This window comes from Puma concolor, chromosome B3 (assembly GCF_028749965.1).
Source record: "Puma concolor isolate L17-30 chromosome B3, mPumCon1.1.hap2, whole genome shotgun sequence".
NCBI classification, from domain to species: Eukaryota; Metazoa; Chordata; class Mammalia; order Carnivora; family Felidae; genus Puma; species Puma concolor.
In genome coordinates, this window is record NC_141672.1 from 100,550,021 (window position 1) to 100,571,052 (window position 21,032).

Here is a 21,032-nt window from a genome sequence, read left to right on the forward strand (position 1 = left end):
TATCACATGTATGATTCAGGGTCAGCAGATGTCCATCGGCACAGTTTGGGAATCTACTCTCTGCGTCTTTCCCTTCCAGAATCCCCAACCTTGCTATGTGATAGTTCAGATAGCAACGAATTTAGTAAAACACCAATTGGAAATATAATCATTCTGCCTTACATAATAATTTACCTATTAATAATATTATTCAATTATGCAGGAAACCAAAGTTTAGAAAAAATTAAATAACCAGTGCAGTTTTAAAATTACAAACCGACTTAATATACTTACCTAGCTCCCAAGATATCCTTTTTGGCAAGGCCTATTCCAGCTATCACTTTGACCCTCACAATTCGGGAATTTTCCTAAAATACAAAAATTTATATACTATTTTCATGTACTTTATAACCTATCTAAGACACATACCTTTAAATATATATATATCTCAAATAAAGTATTCAGGATATTAAAATTACTTGGAGGAATCTTTTTTAAGAATTAATCTGATTAAAAAGATATGAGAGAAAATAAAAAACTATATTGTTATTTGTGGATAACTTGATATATACAAAGAAAACACAAATAAACTAGTGTTAAACTATTACATTAAGACCTTACCTTTGCTTCCAAGAAAATTTACATCCAAATTCCTAGTAGTAATATTTATCATTGTTGCTATGTACACAATAAAAATCAAGAGCTTATAATCATTTGTAATAACTACTCAAAAGGTAATTTCTTTAAAGTTTTTATTTAAATTCTAGTTAGTTAACATTCAGTGTAATATTACTTTCAGGTGTACAATTTAGTGATTCAACACTTAAATAAAAAATAAAAAAAAACACCCGGTGCTCACCACCACCAGTGCACTCCTCAATCCCATCCTATTTACCCCATCCCTACCCCCACCTCCCCAGTTGGTTATTTATAGTTAAGCATCTGTTTCTTGGTCGTGTCTCTCTTTTTTTCCCTAGGCTCATTGTTTCAAAAATCTCACTCAATAGATTGTACAGTAAATAAAACTATAGTATATTGATACTGTAATATATCAAGTACTAAATATCCTAGGTATTATATACTGTTATGAGGTTTAATATAAGAATGTCTTTTGAGATACATATTGAAATACTTAGGGATAAAATGTGATAGAGTACAATTTACGTTTAAATGGCTAAGCAAATAAAATGTTGAAAGTGTGTGTGTGTGTGTGTGTGTGTGTGTGTGTAAATAAAGGAATAAGTAAAATGTTACCAATTTGTGGATCTAGCTGAGGGTTATACAGGTGTTCATTGCACTATTTTAACTGTCCTGTAGATTTTAAGTTGTTTGAAATTAAAAGGTGAGTAAGAAAATATTACAAAACAGAATGCTTATTTTTAAAAAATTCCCAAGTAAGCAAAACTATTAGACACGGAGAAATAAAATTAATAAGAAATGTAAAATACTTTTATGGATAAAATTATAAAAACTTATTGAAGAACACAAAAAGACTTAAGTAAATGAAGAAATTTACTGTGTTCATGGATGGAATTATTCCAATTATTGTCTGTTTTCTCCAAAGTAACCTGTAAATTCAATACAATTCTAACTCCCTCACCCCCAAATTTTTTCATAGGTTTTAACAATAATTGTAAAATTCATAGGTAAGAGTAAAAATGAGTAAAGAAGTAAACAATAACATTCAACCACTATCTTATCTTATATACAGAAACAAACTGCAACTACGTTAAAGTCTAAAAGCAAAAAAAGAATACTTTAAAATTTTCATAAGAAATTTTAGATTATTTCTATGACAGTGGGGTAGGAAAGGATTTTAAAAAATACAAACTCTAATGGGAAAAGTGGTTAGATTTGATATTAAAATTATATACCTTTTGCAAGAGAAGAGATGCCATGAACAAAATGAGAAGTCAAGGGGACAGACAAGGTGTTAGTATCTAAAATGTGTGCCACTGACAAATTACGATTATCTAGAATCCATAAAGAACTCCGAAAAACCTGGGGGTGAAATATAAACAGTCTAATACAAGAAATCATAGAGAATGTACAGTTAATACATGAAAAGATATTCAATCTCACCAGTAGTCAGGGAGAAATCTAATACACTGTTGTTAGGAAGTATACAATGAAGATTCATTTTGAAGAGACATTTGGAAAACCTACTAATGTTCTAAATTAATAACTCAGAAATTCTACTTTTAGGTCTAGTCCCTAGATAAACTTTCACTCACGTACTCAAGGACATAAGCACAACAGCATTCACAGGAGTATTTCTAAGATCAAGAAATATGAAAAAAGTGTTGCCCAGCAGAGAGCAACATCATGGATTCTATTATACAATCATTCCATCAGCAAGTAGTCAGTCATATTCCCTTCTGAGCAGAGGTCTGGAAAGGAGATAATACACATATCACAGAATGTTTATTTCAATCTTCTTCTATTTCTAAATGCTTACAACCACCCTCATTCCTGGAAGTTCACTGAATAAATATGATAATGGGAATATTCTATTAGCTCTAAAACAGATGATAAATTCAGATAATACAAAAATCTTTACAAAAGATGCTAGATAAAATATGTTTCCTCTATCCCTAAATAGAACTAAATACAGAGCTGATGGTGCAAGAAAGAAGGGAAATCCTCAGGTATCAGAAGAAAGATGGAATTAAAAACCAGAGAGAAAAATATGTGAACTGAAATTTCAGTTTTCTGCAGGGACTGATTCCCAAAAAACTGAAAAGATCTGCAGTCACTCTTCCTGGAAAGTCCCACTGACTAAATAGGCCCATTAAAGGATTCTACTGGCCCCAATAGCCACATTTTCACTATACCACTTGACTGGGAAATGGCTGTACTTTATTAGGTACTGATCTCCCACACTGAATTCTGAAAATCAGAACACTTCTCTGAGATGACTTAATAAATAAATACAAACATTTTCAAGTGGTCAAGTGTAATGAAAAGTGCCATCAGCAAATAATGTTATTTGAAAATCCCAACTTTTGTAAACACAGACAAGTGTTTATAATTTAGATATAAATTTAATCGAGGAAACAATCTGAAATAGTTAATCCATATTGGTGAAGCCTCTACTGAAAAAGCCCCCCAGAAGTCTCCTGGAGAAAAATGTAACAAGCATTGATTTTAAAAATTCCAGGGGATGATAAATTATTCACAGTGACAAATACATTTGACTTTTAAACCTTCTTGCATTTCCTTCCACAAAAATCAGAACTAGTTATTTTCGATGCTGCTGGTGTTAATGAATGTGAAGCTATATTGACTTGAGATTTTGTCATAAAATTAAATAAGAAATGCCCTTTATTTTCACATTTCCATTCACATCTGTGCATTTTACAAATTAATGTTAGAAAATTGTCAAAATGGGTCTTTGCAATCACATCCATAAGCAGATCATACCTCACATCATCCTTGAAAATGAAGAGCATAAGTGCTGCAACTAGAAACTAAACTCTTCAATAATTTTGGAAACATGATATTCAAAGTACTGTTAATAGAAACTTGGACAGTGCTCAAATGAGGAAAAAAGAAACAAAAACAACTCTTCCTTATTCAAAACGGAAACAGACCACAGCTGTTTGCTAAAGTTTGAGTTTCCCCTCCACTCCTAAGAGAGCTTTCCTGATTTTTGAAAGTGAAATGTAAAAGTCACAAATGGCAGGCAAAGGTATGCGGCTTTTCTCAATGACAGTACACAATAAAATGGTAATGTGTTATCTATGCAGGAGGCTACAGTAATTAAAAGCAGCTTTCCAGACCTGAGATTTTTCTCCACAATTCATGAAAATAGCTGCCAACTGGTCCTTAATCTTTTGTCAATGCCCCCATTTCCAGGAATAGGAAATGTAGAGCTGTCCTGTATCACCTGAGCAGTCATTTAAAATGTATTATTATTTTTTTAAAAAAAAATTTTTTTTTCAACATTTATTTATTTTTGGGACAGAGAGAGACAGAGCATGAACAGGGGAGGGGCAGAGAGAGAGGGAGACACAGAATCAGAAACAGGCTCCAGGCTCTGAGCCATCAGTCCAGAGCCTGACGCGGGGCTCGAACTCACGGACCGCGAGATCGTGACCTGGCTGAAGTCGGACGCTCAACCGACTGCGCCACCCAGGCGCCCCTAAAATGTATTATTATTTTTTAATGACAGGGGCACCTGGGTGCCTCAGTGGGTTAAGCATCCGACTCTTGATCTTGGATCAGGTCAAGCCCCACCCGTGTGGGCACTCTGTGCTGACAGCAAGGAACCTCCTTGGGATTCTCTCTCTCCCTCTTCTGCCCCTCCTTGCTCCTGTGCGCACATACTCTATCTCTGTCTCTCAAAAGTGGATGGACATTAAAAAAAAATACATATATATATATATATATATAGAGAGAGAGAGAGAGAGAGTGTATCATTTAATGACAGAAAATAATTATAATGTTAATTGGAAAAATCAGGATGCAGAGTGATATTTATTCTGTGATAACTGAAAAAAGATATGCAGATGGATGAAGATTAGAAGGAAATATTTAACAGCGATAATAACTATTAAAATAATGAGATGATGAAGGTTATTGTTTTACTTAAACTTTTTGTAAATTTTATAACTTTTATAAATTATAAATTTTTAAGTTATAATTTATAACTTTTTTAAGTTATAACTTTTTGATAAATTTACATTAAAGTTTTTTCTTTAAGAAAGCCCCGCCTTTTCCTCAAAGTCCAAATGCTATCTTTTCAAAAAGATTTCATAGTTGAAATGAATTTTCCCCTCTCGATGTTAAAGCCCACTTTTACAGCACTTATCACATATGGTCTTGTATCTGCGGAGATAAACGATGTGTCTTTCTGCACTATTAAAATTGTGGTATTTTGAAGCTCGGGAAACTTATCTTTTTATTATCTTTGTATCCTCTGTGAAACTCAGTAGAATACTTGGCACATAGCAGAGGCTAACAAATTCTTTTTTTTTTTTTTTTCCAACGTTTATTTATTTTTGGGACAGAGAGAGACAGAGCATGAATGGGAGGCTAACAAATTCTTGATTAACCACAAAGCTTTCTGAAGTAGCTGAAAGAAGGATAAAGGCATTTTATCAAGAAAGGAAAAGTTTGTACAGTGAGCCCAGAACACTGGCTGCCAGATCTATACCCACAAAACAGATGACTGGAAGACTTCTCTTTGAGGAAACTGAATGATGCCAGGGAGGGGAGGAACCAAATGTTGTAAGTACTTATATGTGAGAACCCCACAGTGAAATGACAAGTTCAGATAAACCTATCATGCTATACTCCAGTCAAAAGTACCTGCCTACTGTACAGAGGATGTATATTAGCAAATGATGGAATAAATTAGGGAGGAGGAAGACAAGAGATTACAGAAACAGGAGCTCCAACACAGAAAAAAAGATAAAGGGGATTCTCACAATAAGGGCAAACGGAAGCCTGCAGGTGATGGCTACACATCAGGTGTAGAGTGCAAGCAGTTCAGATAGAATGCGATGTGGCAAGAGGCTGTCTCTGACAAGAATGAAGAAAAAGGAATGGATAGCTCTATATACACATGCATACACTCAATGTCATATATATATGACATTTACATTGAGTAGTTTCAAAACTCTGTCAGACAGTTTGCAAATTTGTGACAAGTATACAGAAAACTAAAGCAAGGGGCACCTGGGTGGTTCAGTGGGTTCAGCCTCTGACTCTTGATCTCGGGTCAGGTCGTGATCTCACAGTTCCTGAGTTCAAGCCTTGCATTGGGCTCTGCTCTGATGGCAAGGAGCCTGCTTGGGATTCTGTCCCTCTTTCTCTCTGCCCCTCCCCCACTTGTGCTCACTTGTTCTCTCTCTCTCTCAAAATAAATAAATGAACTTAAAAAAAAACTAAAGCAAACAAAAAATGTGCCATAATTATAAACATGGCACAATGGTTCCAACATGAATAATACTATATTCACATAATGTAATAATATTGCATATTTATTTAACAAAAAATGACTAGAGTTGGAAGGAGGGATGTACTTTCTTTTCTTTTTTCTTTTCTTTTTTTTTTTTTGGCAACATGTTATGTAATTTATGGTGACCATATTTTCAAAACTAAAAATCTGAACCTATGACTGCCAGAAGTTTTCTTCCTCTGGTGTGTAAATTTACTTGAAACCTGTTACAAAATTGTAAATGCTAGATCACTCTTACTGGAAAATACATAAAGTGAGGATTATCCCAGTAAGGGTGGAGTACATGACTCCTATATATTTGCTATGCATGGTCAAAGATCCTAAGAAGCGTCTGGCATTAATAACCATAATAAACTAGAATACTCAAAATCCTTAGATTTAAGAGAGAGCTGTGGTTCTCAAAGTGTATTCCCTGCACCAGTAATATGAGCACCACATGGCAATTTATTAGAAACACAAAAGTTCAGGCCCCATGCCTACTCAATCAGGCAGTGGTGGAGCCAGTAGCCTGTGTTTTAACAAAAGTTGATACGCACAGGTAAAGAGCAAGAAGGTAAGAAAGGGAAGTGCTGTAGTTAATGCAGTTGTGGGACTATTTCCCTTCTCAAAAACTACCACTTTACTTATTCAATCAGTACAGTATAATTTCCAAAAAAATAACAGCTCATCATCACTTCACATTTTAACACTACTCTTATATGTGATGGCACCATATACGTTTATACACAAAATGCCTCTGGAAAGATACACATCAAGCTAATAACCTATACTTGTGGAAAAGATACTTTCATAAGATGTGTAGATGAATGTTCACAGTAGGTTTATTCATAAGAGCCAAAAGCTGGAAACAATGGAAGTATCTGTCAGAGGGAAAATGGATAAACATCTGGTTTATTCATACAATGGAATACTACTCAGCAATAAAAAGAATGAGTTGCTTATACAAACAACCACACGGGCAACTGAAAAGCATTACATTAGACAAAAGGAGCCACACACAAAAGTGTACACACTGTATGATTCCATTTATATGAAATTCCAGGACAGGCAAAACTAATCCATGGTGATAAAAGGTTGTCTCTGGAGAGTGAAGTGGGGAGTTGACTGGAAGAGAGCCCAAAGGGACATTCTGGAGTAATAGAAATATTCTAGATCTTAACTGAGTTGTGGGTTAGACATGTTGAAAAGCACTGTACTTTGGGGCATCTGGGTGACTCAGTTGGCTAAGCGTCTGACTCTTGATCTTGGCTCAAGTCATGATCTCACAGTTCATGGGATTGAGCCCCACGTCGGGTTCCGTGCTGACAGTGTGGGGCCTTCATAGGATTCTCTCTCTCCTCTCTGTCCCTCCTCTGCTCATGCTTTCTCTCTCTTAAAATAAATAAACTTAAAAAAAAAAAAAGCACTGTACATCTAAGTGTACTTTAAAATCATGCATTTCACTGTTTGTAAATTTTACTCCTCTCCCCGCTCCCCCCCAAAAAGAAAAAAAAAATCAAAATAAAGATGTTTTCAGACAAAAACAAAACCAAGGAAATTTATTACCAGCAAACACTCACTAAAAAAACTTCTACAGGATACACCTCAGGCAGAAAAAAGTGATCCTACATGGAAAGCCAGGAGATGTGACAAGAAATGAAGAAATAATAAGTAGGGAAAAAGTTAAGTATGTGAGGAACAAATATTAACATTAAAATGTCAATGATGATGATGGTGTGTGTGCGTGTGTGTGTGCGCATGTGTGCATGTATGCACACATGTTTAGTGAGTTTCCATTCCACTGGGGATCCAATTCAAAATCCTTAATGTGACTTTCAGGCACTGCCTGCCTGGGCTCTGCTCTTCTCTCCTCTCCAGATTTATGTCCTGACACTGTCCTTTCTCCTCCACCATTCTAGTCTTCTTTATGTTCCTCTCCATCTCATCTCCTGCATATGCGGTTCTGTTTACCTGCAAGGCTTTTTGCCTCACTCTTCACCTGGCTAACTCCTATTCATCCTTAGGTTCAGTTTAAAGATGACTTCCTCAGTCTTTCCTTAGACTTTCTCCCCTCCTTCATACCATGCAAGATTAATTCATCTTTCCTGTTATATGTTTTTATCTCACATTCTTTCTCCTTCATAACATTTATAAAATGTTTGTGTGATTACATAATTACTGTCCTTCTCTTCCTGTAGGCTATAAATTCAGTGAAGTCTGCCTTTCATCATTATCACCTCATGGCCTGATCCAAATGCCTTACACATAGTCACTGCTGGACAAATTTTTTTTTTTTTTTTTTTTTTTTTTTTTTTTTCCAACGTTTATTCATTTTTGGGACAGAGAGAGACAGAGCATGAACGGGGGAGGGGCAGAGAGAGAGGGAGACACAGAATCGGAAACAGGCTCCAGGCTCCGAGCCATCAGCCCAGAGCCCGACGCGGGGCTCGAACTCACGGACCGCGAGATCGTGACCTGGCTGAAGTCGGACGCTTAACCGACTGCGCCACCCAGGCGCCCCTGGACAAATATTTTTTAAGCAAATACAGAATTCAAGGTCTACCTAAAACCTATTAACAACAACAACAAAAAGACAGAAGATATGGAAGAACATAAAAACAGTTACAAGTTAATTTTGCATGTTACATTTATAACCTTCCTAAGAAAGAGACTCTTTCTGTTAAATTCTTTTATTTAGGCAACTATTTGCAGCAGGACACTGGAAAGACCAAATCTTTAGTATTAACGAAATCTGAGATTCAAGTCCAGATCTGCTACCTAATAGGACTGAGTCCTTGAGCAAATCACAATCTCAGACTCCTCATCTGTAAAATGGGGATAACACTATCTACATTTGCAAAACTGATTCAATGGTTATAACTGAAGTGTGAGGGGTGCCTGGGTGGCTCAGTTAGTTAAGCGTCCGACTCTTGGTTTCAGCGCAGGTCATGATCTCACAGTTTGTGAGTTCAAGACACTCATCAGGCTCCATGCTGACAGTGCAGAGCCTGCTTGGGATTCTCTCTCCCACTCTCTGCCCCTCCCCTACTCACTTTCTCTGTCTCTATCTCAAAATAAATATACTTAAAAATTTTTTTTAAATAACTGATGTATGAGAACATGTGACCTGGTACTTGAAATACAGCAGACACTCGATTAAAGGCAGCTCTGATTATATTTAGGTTGACTCTTTTACTTTGAGGGAGAATACTTTCATTAAAACATCTTTATGCACTGGCATGATTGTTTGCATTTGTTGCCACAGCATATCTCAGATGGGGGAAGCCAAACATTTGGATCAGGTCATGCAGTTATGATGTTGCACCACAGACATATTTATTCCTCAAGACTTCAGGAAAGTCTTATCAAAACCTTTTTTCATTTTGCTGTGTCTTTCTCCCTGCATTTATCTACAGACTTCTCCTACCTTCTGCATTTGTTTATCCTCTTAAAACTTTGATAGGATTAGCAAGGGAGCCACACAGAGAAGGGAGAGGCCAGTAACACTGATGGCCACAGAATTCAGTAGAACAGTGGGTTTAGCAACTCAAATCAGCAATCTCACATTCTCTAGGTACTGTAAAATATGAATGCCAGACACAGCTAGGGGATGGTCACCCCATCAGCTGATGTAAATATCCTGCTCTGACAGATGTCAAATACCTATGCCAGATCACAGAGAATGACAGAGCCAGAATTCCATCCTAGTCAAATTCAATTTTCTATACCTCTATGCACCATAAATGACTTATTTACAGGTGCCTTCCAGCTCCAAGATTCTATTCCTATATGATATATGAATTGCTAATAGTTACCTGTAAAATATATATATATATATATACACACACATACATTTAATCCCTTCTAACCTTCTCTTCTTGGTGCAGAGGAGTCACCGTCAGGCCACCTTAGGCAGGGGTCAGGGGAGGAGGGAGTTTCATGGAAGTGCATGGTCAACATGCTCAGCAGCATGGGGGACTAGAGGAAAAGGGAGGTGCCATACAGAGATGCATCAGTGGGTACCCAATGGCTTGGGACACAGAGGAGGTTGCACAAAGTTGCAACAACAGTACTATAAAAGCTGAAAGTGGGGGTGCACAAGTGGCAGACAGAGAAGATGCTTGCATGATTGGGAAATTAGGTACACAAAAAACATAAGTAAATGAATTGGGAAAATATGTAAATATAGTGAGACTAAGAAAAGTAAGAATTTTCATTGGTAGAGAAGGTACTTATGACTGGAAAGAACCCTGAGGCATGATATTTTAAATCAAGAAAGTGCTATGAATTAATGCTTTTTATTTATTTACTTTTTAATGTTTATTTATTTTGAGAAAGAGAAAGCATGTGCGTGAGCAGGGAGGGGCAGAGAGCATGAGAGAGAGAAAGAATTCCAAGCAGGCATCACACTGTCAGCACAGAGCCTGATGTGGGGTTGATCTCAGGAATGGTGAGGTCATGACCTGAGCCAAAATCAAGACTCTGGCGCTTCACCTACTGAGCCACCCAGGTGCCCCTGAATTAATAATTTTTAAATACAGGTTGATATAGAAATAGGTATACATTTATGTATGTACATATATAAACACACGGTACACACACACACACACACACACACACACACACACACACACTTAACTGTTTGCTGAGATTGCTGAAAAGCAATGACATCCAGCAGGTGTGAGCACACTGAGCACCTAGATCTTAGTGCCTGGCTTCTAAAAAGCATTTTCTACTAGGGCACCTGAGTGGCTCAGTGGGTTAAGCGTCCAACTCTTGATTTCGGCTCATGTCGTGATCTCACGGTTTGTGAGTTTGAACCCCACATTAGGCTCTGCGCTGACAGTGCGGAGCCTGCTTGGAATCCTCTCTCTCCCCTTCTCTCTGCCCCTCCCCTGCTCGCTTGCTCTCCCTCTCTCTTGCTCTCTCTCAAAAAATAAATAAAATAAACATTAAAAAAAATAAAAAATGAAAACCATTTTCTACTAAATGAAACCAATGTTCCTAGAAGAAATGGCTGGTTCTAGACAATGGTGGGCTAGGCAAAATACAAGAGGAGTCTGGAACATCTTCAGCCAGAATGTAATGAAGTGTTCAAAGAATGATGGAGACTTGTCACAATGACCTAGGAACCCCCTTAAAAAGTCTTCCTATGACCAAACTCTGACAATTTGAGCAACAAAATATTTAATGATAGTAATTAATTACAACCCATTGAATAAGGTGGAATTCTACACATCCATGCTGATGTAAATAAATGAATAAATAAATGGAGGAGAAAGGGAAAGCTCTTCTTACATAGAATGCCTATTAATAAAGATAGAAGTAAAAAAAAAATAGTGGTGTTTGATTCAGGTGGAAGTCATCAATGAATGGTGAAAGTGGTGGATGGAGATCTGATGAGGAAGGACAGGCTACTGGCATAATCTCTGAAGATGCCCCCACAAAAAATACAAATCATTAGGAAGGGGAAAATGGTGACATGACAAAACAGAAACCTGACAGACACCCAAATGATCAAGTGAGCAAGGTTACCATTGACAGTGATGGGACAAGTCAATATCATGTACCCCATTTACCCCCTGATGTGATGCACTGATAAGAACACAGCATCATCTCTGTGATTCCTGCCCAAAAAAGCATGACTTTGACATGGTCCTGAAGAACCAGTAACCAAACCCCAGCTAAGGAACATCCTACAGGTTGTACAGCTTGTAATCTGTCAAAAAAAGACCAAGGAACTGATAGAGATTAGAATAGACTGCAAAGACAAGTACATGCAGCATATGCTCCTACATGGGCTCCTGGACCAGAAAGGAAAAAGGGAAATATTAAAACACCTGTCAAGGATTGACGGGATCTGAAGATTGGATGGTAGTGTCATATCCATGCTTATTTTCTGGCTTAGAGGTTGGATGGCTGTTATGTAGAAGTGTTCTTGCTTTAGGAAAATACACACTAGCGCATTTAGAGGTGAGAGGGCATTGTGTCTGCAGCTTGGCCTCCAATGGTTTAGAAAAAGACTAATAAAAAGGGCAAAAAAGGATGATGGGGCAATGGCAGTGACTTGTCAATAGCAGGAGAACCATGTGAGGAGGATCTGGAGTTATTTGCACTGTGCTTCCAACTTTTCTCTTGGTTTAGAATAACTCAAAAGCAAATTGCTAGAAAATGAATTGTAGGGCGCCTGGGTGGCGCAGTCGGTTAAGCGTCCGACTTCAGCCAGGTCACGATCTCGCGGTCCGTGAGTTCGAGCCCCGCGTCGGGCTCTGGGCTGATGGCTCGGAGCCTGGAGCCTGTTTCCGATTCTGTGTCTCCCTCTCTCTCTGCCCCTCCCCCGTTCATGCTCTGTCTCTCTCTGTCCCAAAAAATAAATAAACGTTGAAAAAAAAAATTTAAAAAAAAAAAGAAAATGAATTGTATGTATCCACTTCTCCGGTACCATGAAAAATAGAATGAGGCTGGAATTAAGGAGCTGCCAAAAAGGAGTCCGGTACCATGAAAAATAGAATGAGGCTGGAATTAAGGAGCTGCCAAAAAGGAGCAATGGCAAAAACAATACATGAAAGTTTGTGGCCTAACTGACACAGGTGCAGCTTCAAATGTGCTTCTCCTTTTGTGTGCGGTGAATAAAAGCTTGGGCACTGTGCTCCCCGGTTCAGTATGATGCCAGGGCAGACGGGGTCTGGTTCCGCTTGGCATCAGTGGGTCTCGAAGTGTCAGTAATATGCACTTCTTAACTACCCTGCTGCTGATGTGCTGCCGTAGCTGTCACCCACCCAGGGCATCCATTCCTCTACAGGTGCATCCTGTACTTCCAAACTGGCCCTGGACACTCTCAACTCTTTCCCTTTCCTTCCTTCTTCACCTTGCTCCAGTCAGCTTTCAGTTGCAGGAAACAGAAATCAATCCAGGTGTTTTGAAAGGAAAGAAGTTAATACAGGGAATTAGGCGCCTACAAAATCGTTGAAGAGCTGGAGGGACAGGCTGTAGGCGAGGCCCCCGCAGGATCCTGAAACATCTGAGAACTGGCCCACCCAAGAAACTGCCAACTTCTGCCCCAGTCAGGAAGGTAGGTAATCAGGAGCCATCACCAGATCTGCCGGCTTTACAAACATACTGTATCTAGTCATCAGGAAGTTGCCACGACCACTGGTTCTGCAACTTCCTACCAAAGCCCCAAGATACCAGATACTGAAAATGCTTTGGCAGAAAAAGTCAATGTCTACATGACTATGCTTGGCAGCAGAAAGAGCCAAAGAAAAACGAACTTATACTCCACTTCATTTCTACTTTCCACACCTCAAGTAAGTACACCAAACTGGGAAACCTATTTCAAAACCCATTTCTAGAAATGCTAAGTGCAAGAGAGTATGGGAAACATACAGTCCAGCTTTCTAATCTCTGCATAACAGGGAAGTCCATGAAAAGAGGGTAGAAGGGTTGTTGAATTCCAGTGTCCATAGCTACCACACTCCTCCTCACCAAAGTGGGAATTGGCCTCTACTGTTAATCCCAAGAGACTGTCAGAGCAAATCTGGTATAACTTATGTTACACTACTTCCTTAGTTTGTCATGCTTTATGACAAAATCTGCACGCGAAGCCAGGGCCACCTCTCACTAAAAGACATTTACATGTGGAATAATAGCTAAAATTCACTGAAAAGTGATAGAGAGGAATTATGATCTAAACTTTGGCCTACTTCAACATTAATATGCTCTTATGGTGTGACTCAGCAGTTAAAAATATCAGTTAAATTCTAATTCTCCAAGCATCTTGTATCCCACGCCTGTTCGTTTTTCTTCTTGTTCAAGTTTCAAATTTAAAATACTCATCACTTTTTGCAGTAACAGAAAAGCTACCTTACTTTTAATCAACAGCAGAGGGCTGCCTATTACCAGACTGTCTGTGAGTTCTAGAAAATAACACATCTGCAAAGTTTTTCCTCTAAAAAACAAAAACAAAACAAAACAAAAAAAACCACCAACCAGTGAGGGGGAAGCTCTTCTAAGCCCTCTTTTACTTTGTGATGAACCAGAAAATAAATGACAAATAATAGTGATGAGATGGCAACCTCTACCAGAAAACAGAAAACAAGTGATTTTTATCTTTCCCACCAGACTGTGAGCTCCTCACAAACAGGCAGGGGCTGTTTTTTTTTCTCTCTGTGTCCCTGGTGGCCAGCATACTGCGTGATACAGAACAGACAGTTAATAAATGTCTGTTGGATGAATAATCTAAATTACAGTGGAGAAGCAGAAGACAGCACTCCATCATGTCTCCTATCTGCCCATCTCACTCTCTTCCTCAATGTGGACAAAGTGGACAGAGGGAGCTGCAAGGAACTTTGAGTCCTGGGACTCACAAATGGACTCCCATCAGGCAAACAGAGTGGGCCTCAGGCCATGAAACTTCCCAGAAGTACAAATCCTTCAGGAAGCAAGTTCAGGAAAACCTCATTTCAATGGGTGGAGTTTCTGGCCTTCAGTCCCAATTGCTTACTGACCACCCACTAACAGCCATAATTCATCTTATTTCAGCTGGGTAGAAGGGTGATGTGAAAAGCAGGCAACTGAAAACACAGAATCTGCACCAAAGAGAAAACAGTGAACAATACCTTTGACAATATTCCCTGGAAGGGAAAGAGATGAGAAATCTGGAATCAGGACCTACCTCTGAATATTAACAAGGAAAGAAAGTCCAAGGTCAGCCTGAATGGGTTGGATATCAGCTTGACATTATCTGCATTAAACAGCTTATTGTAGCAAAGCAGGAAGACCTGACTGATAAGAAGAAAGCTATCACAGGTTCAACACTCCATTATTTTCCTCTGATCTCTTCTGCAGAACGGTAAAGGACCTCACCCGGAATATCATCTTTAGCCATAACACACTGACTACTGTTTCTGAGGGTCTACCAAGCTGCCACCATTTTTCCACCACTGCTTTGATTCTCTTCTGGTGGCAATAACTGAGAAATTAAATTCTAATCTATCACATGATCTTTCTCAAAACACTCTGAGATAACCTGCCAGCATAAACAAGTTGCCCACTGTTTATGTACAAAGAGCTGTCAAGATAAATGTAAAAGACATTTTGTAAAAGACTTTTGAAGATACCAAGTGACTAAGAGAAGGCACTATTCCAACACTCTCAAAAGATAAAATTAAGGTGATGTACTTAGATAATTGGGTCCAATCTTGATAACAGGTACATGTGACAGCTTAGCCAGTCAACAAAAATGCTTAAATCTGATTTTCCCCCCAAACTGAACTAGTCACTGTTAGACTATATAGCCTTTCATTTCCCACCCATTCCCATTTTGAATCAAGAATTCAGGGAAGCCACATCTCATTTAAAACGGAACAACTCTTTTCAAATGCCCTTATTTTTAGTAAGTGTTAAGGTATAACCAGCATTAAGTTATTTCGCAAGGGACAGATTTACCTTCTCAAATCATGGAACTTAATTTCCAAACTGGATAGCTGTGGGAAGTTCTTTAAAGTATACATTACAGCTTTATTTTTTATATATTACTGAAGACTGGTGAAATATAGCATGAACTTTCCACACTTGGCACTTGTTGCTAAACATGAAGAGAACAATCTATCTGCCTACTTTCCCAATGCCATCTCCAGTTAGAAGATTAAAAACGATTTCAGATTAAAATAATAATAATAAATAATAATAATAAAATAAAAGCCAAAATAGCTAATGACAATTCCCTTGGAAATCTTCATGTCAAAGTCCATGAAGTTAAGTCCAGCGGGCCTCTGCCAGCGAAGGCTAAACAACAGCCGGGATGCTGAACTCCAGGGAAATCCGCCCCACCCCACCCCCGCCCCCCGGAGCTCACGCACCCTCGGCGGGGGGTGGCAGGAAGGGGCCGGCGGGGCGATGCGCGTCCCCCGCACACTCATGCGGCTCGCTGCCTAGCACCCCTCCTCTACACTTCCTGAAGGAAACTGACAAGGAAGGCGGCGGCTCCGGGCGGAGAGGGGTGTGGAGTCTCCAGGCTGGCGAAGAAAACGCTGCTAGCTAGAGCAAGCACTCCCCACCGCCCCCGTGCGCGCGTCGGGCCGCCCCAGGTCCCCACGGCGCCCAGCGCGCTCCCGGGGCTCGCGCATGGGGAGGCGGGGGCTGACAGCCGACCCTCTGGCCGCCGCCTCCGGTCCGGCTGGTGAGCAGCGCGAAGGGAAGCCCGCCCCGCAGCCCCTCGGCCCCCGCACCTCATCCTCCGGGAGCCCGAACACCTCCACCGCGCAAGTTGCCATTTCCGAACGGCTCCAGCAAACTGGACGCGCTTGCCCCCGCCCTGGAGTGGGAACTGTAGTGAGAAGGAGGTGGAGGAGGAGAACTGGGAGGAGGCGGGAGGAGGTGGAGGAAGAGGAGGCGGTGCTCCCCCGGCGGCGGCAGCGCCTCCCCCGGCCAGTGGGCGCTAGTGGCACTAGGAAGCGCGGCGGGAAAGAGCCCGCAGCGCCTCGGCGGCGGCGCGCCTGTTGGGGCGTGGGGGTGGGGGCACGCGCCGTGAGGACAGCGTGCGTCAGGGGCTCCGGTAGGAGGCACGCGCGTGGCGGGGCTCAGGGCGTGGGGAGTGCGCGTGGCGGGGGCACGCGTGGCGGGGGCGCGCCGGCCGCTCCCGCCCCGGGAGGTTGGCCAACGCGCCCGCCTGTGAGAGCGGTGCAGCGCCAGGCGTCGCGTGGAGCAAGCCGTGGAGGCCGGGGGACGTCAGCCCTTCCCCTGGGAAACAAAGCTGCGGTTTTCCCCAGCAACAAGTCTCACTCAGATCCGCTCCACAGCTCTGCCTCTTTCTAGACGCCTGGGATCAGGAGCGCTTAATCCTAGCTTCACCACAAGCCAAAAATCAGAGCGCGTTCTTCGTAAAGGCTGCCAATTCCAATAGAAGCTGGACCTTGGGACCTCGTGGGGGAAAGCCCAGCGTGAGCGTGGCAGCATATGGGGAGGCCTGAAGGGATCTCATCATTCCTGGACTCAGGATCTGAAATTCTCTCCTTGTGATTTTTTTAAACACTGTGCCAATTCATAAGCGATTTCCTGTCGTATGTTCTGTCTTTTAAGCCTACCAATGACGTCCAGCCTCCAGGCTTAACCCTCTAGACCTGCTTAACTAAGCCTTGACCTGTAGCAGCAATGGAAGGTAGCGAAAAAAGGGAGAAAAATACAATGAACTAGGACCTCCTGTGCTATGGAATAATCATGCTTATTATAGTCATGTCTGATGGATTTTATAGTTCCCTAATCACAGGAAGACTTTGGTGTTGAATAACAGATCTAACAAGGGAAACCTTATGAAAGATACTTTAATGTTGGTTATTCTCTAAAGCATACAAAAGCCTTGTTTGAAAGTTCTTTAATTCTTTCTTACTCTTAATATCTGCTGGCTGCCTCTCCTCTCTCTAAGGCTGGATTTTTGAGATCTTTAAGGTTCACTGTTTTTCTCCTTCCATTCTAAACTCCCTCCCTGAACCTCATACATTGCCATTGGCATGGTGAGGTACAATCCTCGTAGAGATCTCAGACTCAGAGCTCAGAAGTGCAAGAAGTGGTGCTATATAATTTTCTGTAACTGAACTTAGTTCCTATAGTTAAGCTTCCTGTCTGCCCAGTGGTAGAAAACTTAGTCCTGATCAGTTCACTGGTCTTCCTCAACCCTCTTTTTGTTAAGATTAATTCTACATTCTAGCCGGCAGCTGTGGTGCTACATCATCTCAGGGATGGAGGGCATAGCAGAGCCCTCATCACTCCCCGCTGGCATTAATGGAAACATTTTTCTTCCCACTGGTCTCTAATCATAGACATCTGTATCCATTAGAGCGAAACTTGGCTGTTAGTAATAGTAACCCAAACTAACAGAATTTAAGGGTAGATGTTATATTGTTCTCCCATTTAAGTCCAGAGGTAGGTAGGCCAGGGTAAATAAGGCTACATTGCTCCACACAGGCATCAGAAATTCAGGCACTGTAAAGCTGGCTGCTTTGCCATTTATAGGTGTGGCCCTTATGCTCTAGTCCAGAGAGTGCCTCAGGCTCCAACCCTTACATCTTGTTCCAGGCAACAAGACAGATGAAGGGATAAAGATGGGAGTTCAGGTCTCATGCTTGTCTTTTTAAGAAAGGCTTATGGAGTCTTTTACTTAAACTCATAGAACAGAACTGAGTCACATAGCTGTATCTAAATACAGGGTAAGCTGGCAAATACAGACTGTTCTGGGGAACCTTGGGTTCTATCACTAGGGAGGAAAGGGAGACCAGTGATTGGGGGGGGGGGGGGAGGCAGGGAAACTAGCAGTCTCTGCTACCATTTTTGCCCTCTGGCATTCACGGAGAAGTCAGAACTCCCAATCCATTTCTGGTCTTCAGGCCAGGGAATTTTAGGCTCAAAGAAGAAAACCCCTTCAGGGCATCTGACCTCTCTCATTTGCTGCTGGCCGTCTGCATCATCTTGTGGCTTCTGAGACTTGGTACCTGTCTCCAGCCTGCTTTGGGTATTCAAGCTTTGGATCACTTCTGTAGTATTGCTGACATTACACTCTGGCATGCAGTGGGGATGAGGGACACTTCTTTAAAGCTTTTGATGTAAGACTATACTTAGGATATAGGTCATCTCTGCTCTTGGATTCTCCAAGTCTGGGGATTTGTCATTCTCCAATCCTGAGAGAAAAACCCAAGTGCTAGAAGGGTGTTCTTCTTGGAGATAGGCACTGTGTCCAGTATTGCCTAATGAAACTTTGTGTTATGAAGGAAATCTATATCTGCACTACCAACATGGTAGCCACTAGTTCACTTGGTTGTCGAGCACTTAAAATGTGGCTAAGACAAATAAGGAATAATTTTACAATTAAATTTAAAATGTTTACTTGTGGTTGGTGACTGCCATATCAGACAACATAGGAAACGTGTTCAATGTGTCTCAAATTGTAGAAAAATTTCTAAATTACATTTTGAGTACATACAAAAAGTCATAAAAATGTATAAGGTACGAAGAATAAAAATGAACAGTAATGCACTCATCACCCACTGTAAGAAAAAGAATATTACCAACAATTTTTTTGCATCATCTGTGCCTTCCTATTCCATCCCCTTTCCTCCCCCTACCAAGAGATAACTACTATTCTGAATTCTGTTTACTGTTTTCTTGTTTTTTTTTTTAATTTTCTTATTTTTTTCCTAAAGTTTTTAAAAATTTTTTTTATTTTATTTTATAAAGTGTATTTATTTATTTTGAGAAAGAGAGAGAGAGAGAGAGCCTGTGAACAGGGGAGATACAGGGGGGTGGGTGTGGGGGAGAAAATTCCAAGCAGGTTCCACACTGTTCGCACAGAGCCCAATGCAGGGCTCGAACCCACAAATGGTGAGATGATGACCAGAGCAGAAATCAAGAGTCGGAAGCTTAGCCAACTGAGCCACCCAGATGCCCCTGTTTTCTTGTGGTTTTTAAATTGTTTTACCAGATGGGTATGTATTCCTAAGTAACATATTGTTCATTTTCGTCTCTTTGATCTTTATATAAATGGAATCGTAAGGGGACTTGTTTTTTGCATCTTTGATCTTTATATAAATGGAATCATAAGAAGACTTCCACTTTTCTTACCATTCTATTTGTGAGATAAATTCATGCCAAATCGTTGTAGTATTTAACTTGTTTTCACTGCTGTGTGATATACCATTGAATGAGTCTACCACAATTAATCATTCTTCTGTTGTTCGACATTGGGGTAACGTGTTTTTTTGTGTTTTGTTTTTAATTTGTAAACACCTCTTATTACATGATTTAGCTGTTTCAAATGTTTGCAGCACATTGTTTATTTTTTATAATTTAAAAATTTTTAAGTGTATTTATTTATTTTTTGAGAGAGAGAGAAAATGAGCAGCGAAGGGCAAAGAGAGGGGGAAAAGAGGATCCGAAGCAGGCTCTGTGCTGACAGCAGACAGCCTGATGCACGGTTAGAACTCACAAACCATAGTATCATGACCTGAGCTGAAGTCGGATGCTCAACTGACTGAGCCACCCAGGCACCCCTGCAGTACACTGATTAGATAAATGACAATGGTGTCTCTGAAACTTAATGATAGTTCAAAATTTGTATCAGTTGAGGAGCACCTGGCTGTCTCAGGTGGTAGAGCTTGCGATTCTTGATCTTGGGGCCATGAGTTCAAGCCCCCCATTGGGCTAGAGATTACTTAAAAATTTTTGTGTCAGTTGAGATAAATGAAACATCAGATTACTAAGCTTTTCCCAAGGTTTTATTATATTCAAGGACAGAATTATCTTTTATATTTATACTTTTTTTTTTTTAATGAAGTAAATTCTAAAAGTTTTCTCTCATTGAAACCCAGAAAGTTTTAATTTTCTCTTTCATGCCATTTTAAGAAGTTTCAACTTTAGGGGTGCCTGGGGGCTCAGTTGGTTAAGCATCCTACGCTTCATTTCAGCTCAGGTCATGATCTCACGGTTCATGAGTTCAAGCCCCACCTGGGGCATGGGGCTCCATGCTGACAATGCAGAGTCTGCTTGGAATTCTCTCCCCCCCTCTCTCGTCCCTCCCCCAACTCTCTCTCTCTCTCTCTCTCTCTCTCTTTTTTAAACTTAAAAAAAAAAGGGGAGTTTGAACTTTCCACTTCAGCAATTAAAGGCAATGCTTCCCTTTTTTTGACATTTGTTTGCTGTTGTTTCATTTTGTTTTGCTATTACACATGATGCTGCTATAGAGTCTTGTTTATGAAACATCTTATTATGCCAGAAAATAATGAAGTAATGATGGAGACATGTCAAAAGGACACAGAAGCCAGCAGTTTTGGCTCCCACTGCCAAAAAACAGACTAACTTGAGCACCAAAATAAATTATGATAGCATCAGATTATAATCCAACAATAAATCTGATACCGTAAATCCATACTGATGTAAATTATACTAAATGAGTAAATTCAGAATTTGACAAGTGGGATTTTTACAGAGTTTGATTTATCTTTTCACAAAATACTTGTTAATTACATAGGGGGAAGGGCTGAACAACAGCACCACAATAAGTATTCAAACTGAAGATCAGTAATGGGGCAGATCAAAATCTTGAATCTGCTAAAATGCATTG

General features: G+C 40.3%; 1 protein-coding gene across 1 annotated transcript in view; it reads right to left on the reverse strand.

Moving 5' to 3' along the window:
* Window positions 1–16,424, reverse strand: part of NEDD4 (NEDD4 E3 ubiquitin protein ligase) — a 139,276-nt gene extending 122,852 nt beyond the window's left edge. Inside the window, exons 1-2 of the mRNA XM_086710752.1 lie at window positions 16,153–16,424; window positions 274–347 (exon numbers count right to left, since the gene is read on the reverse strand). Of these exons, the coding sequence (XP_086566878.1) occupies window positions 274–347; window positions 16,153–16,197 (119 nt within the window). The 5' untranslated portion in view covers window positions 16,198–16,424. The remainder of the gene's footprint in view (window positions 1–273; window positions 348–16,152) is intronic.
* Between the last annotated feature and the right edge of the window lie 4,608 nt (window positions 16,425–21,032).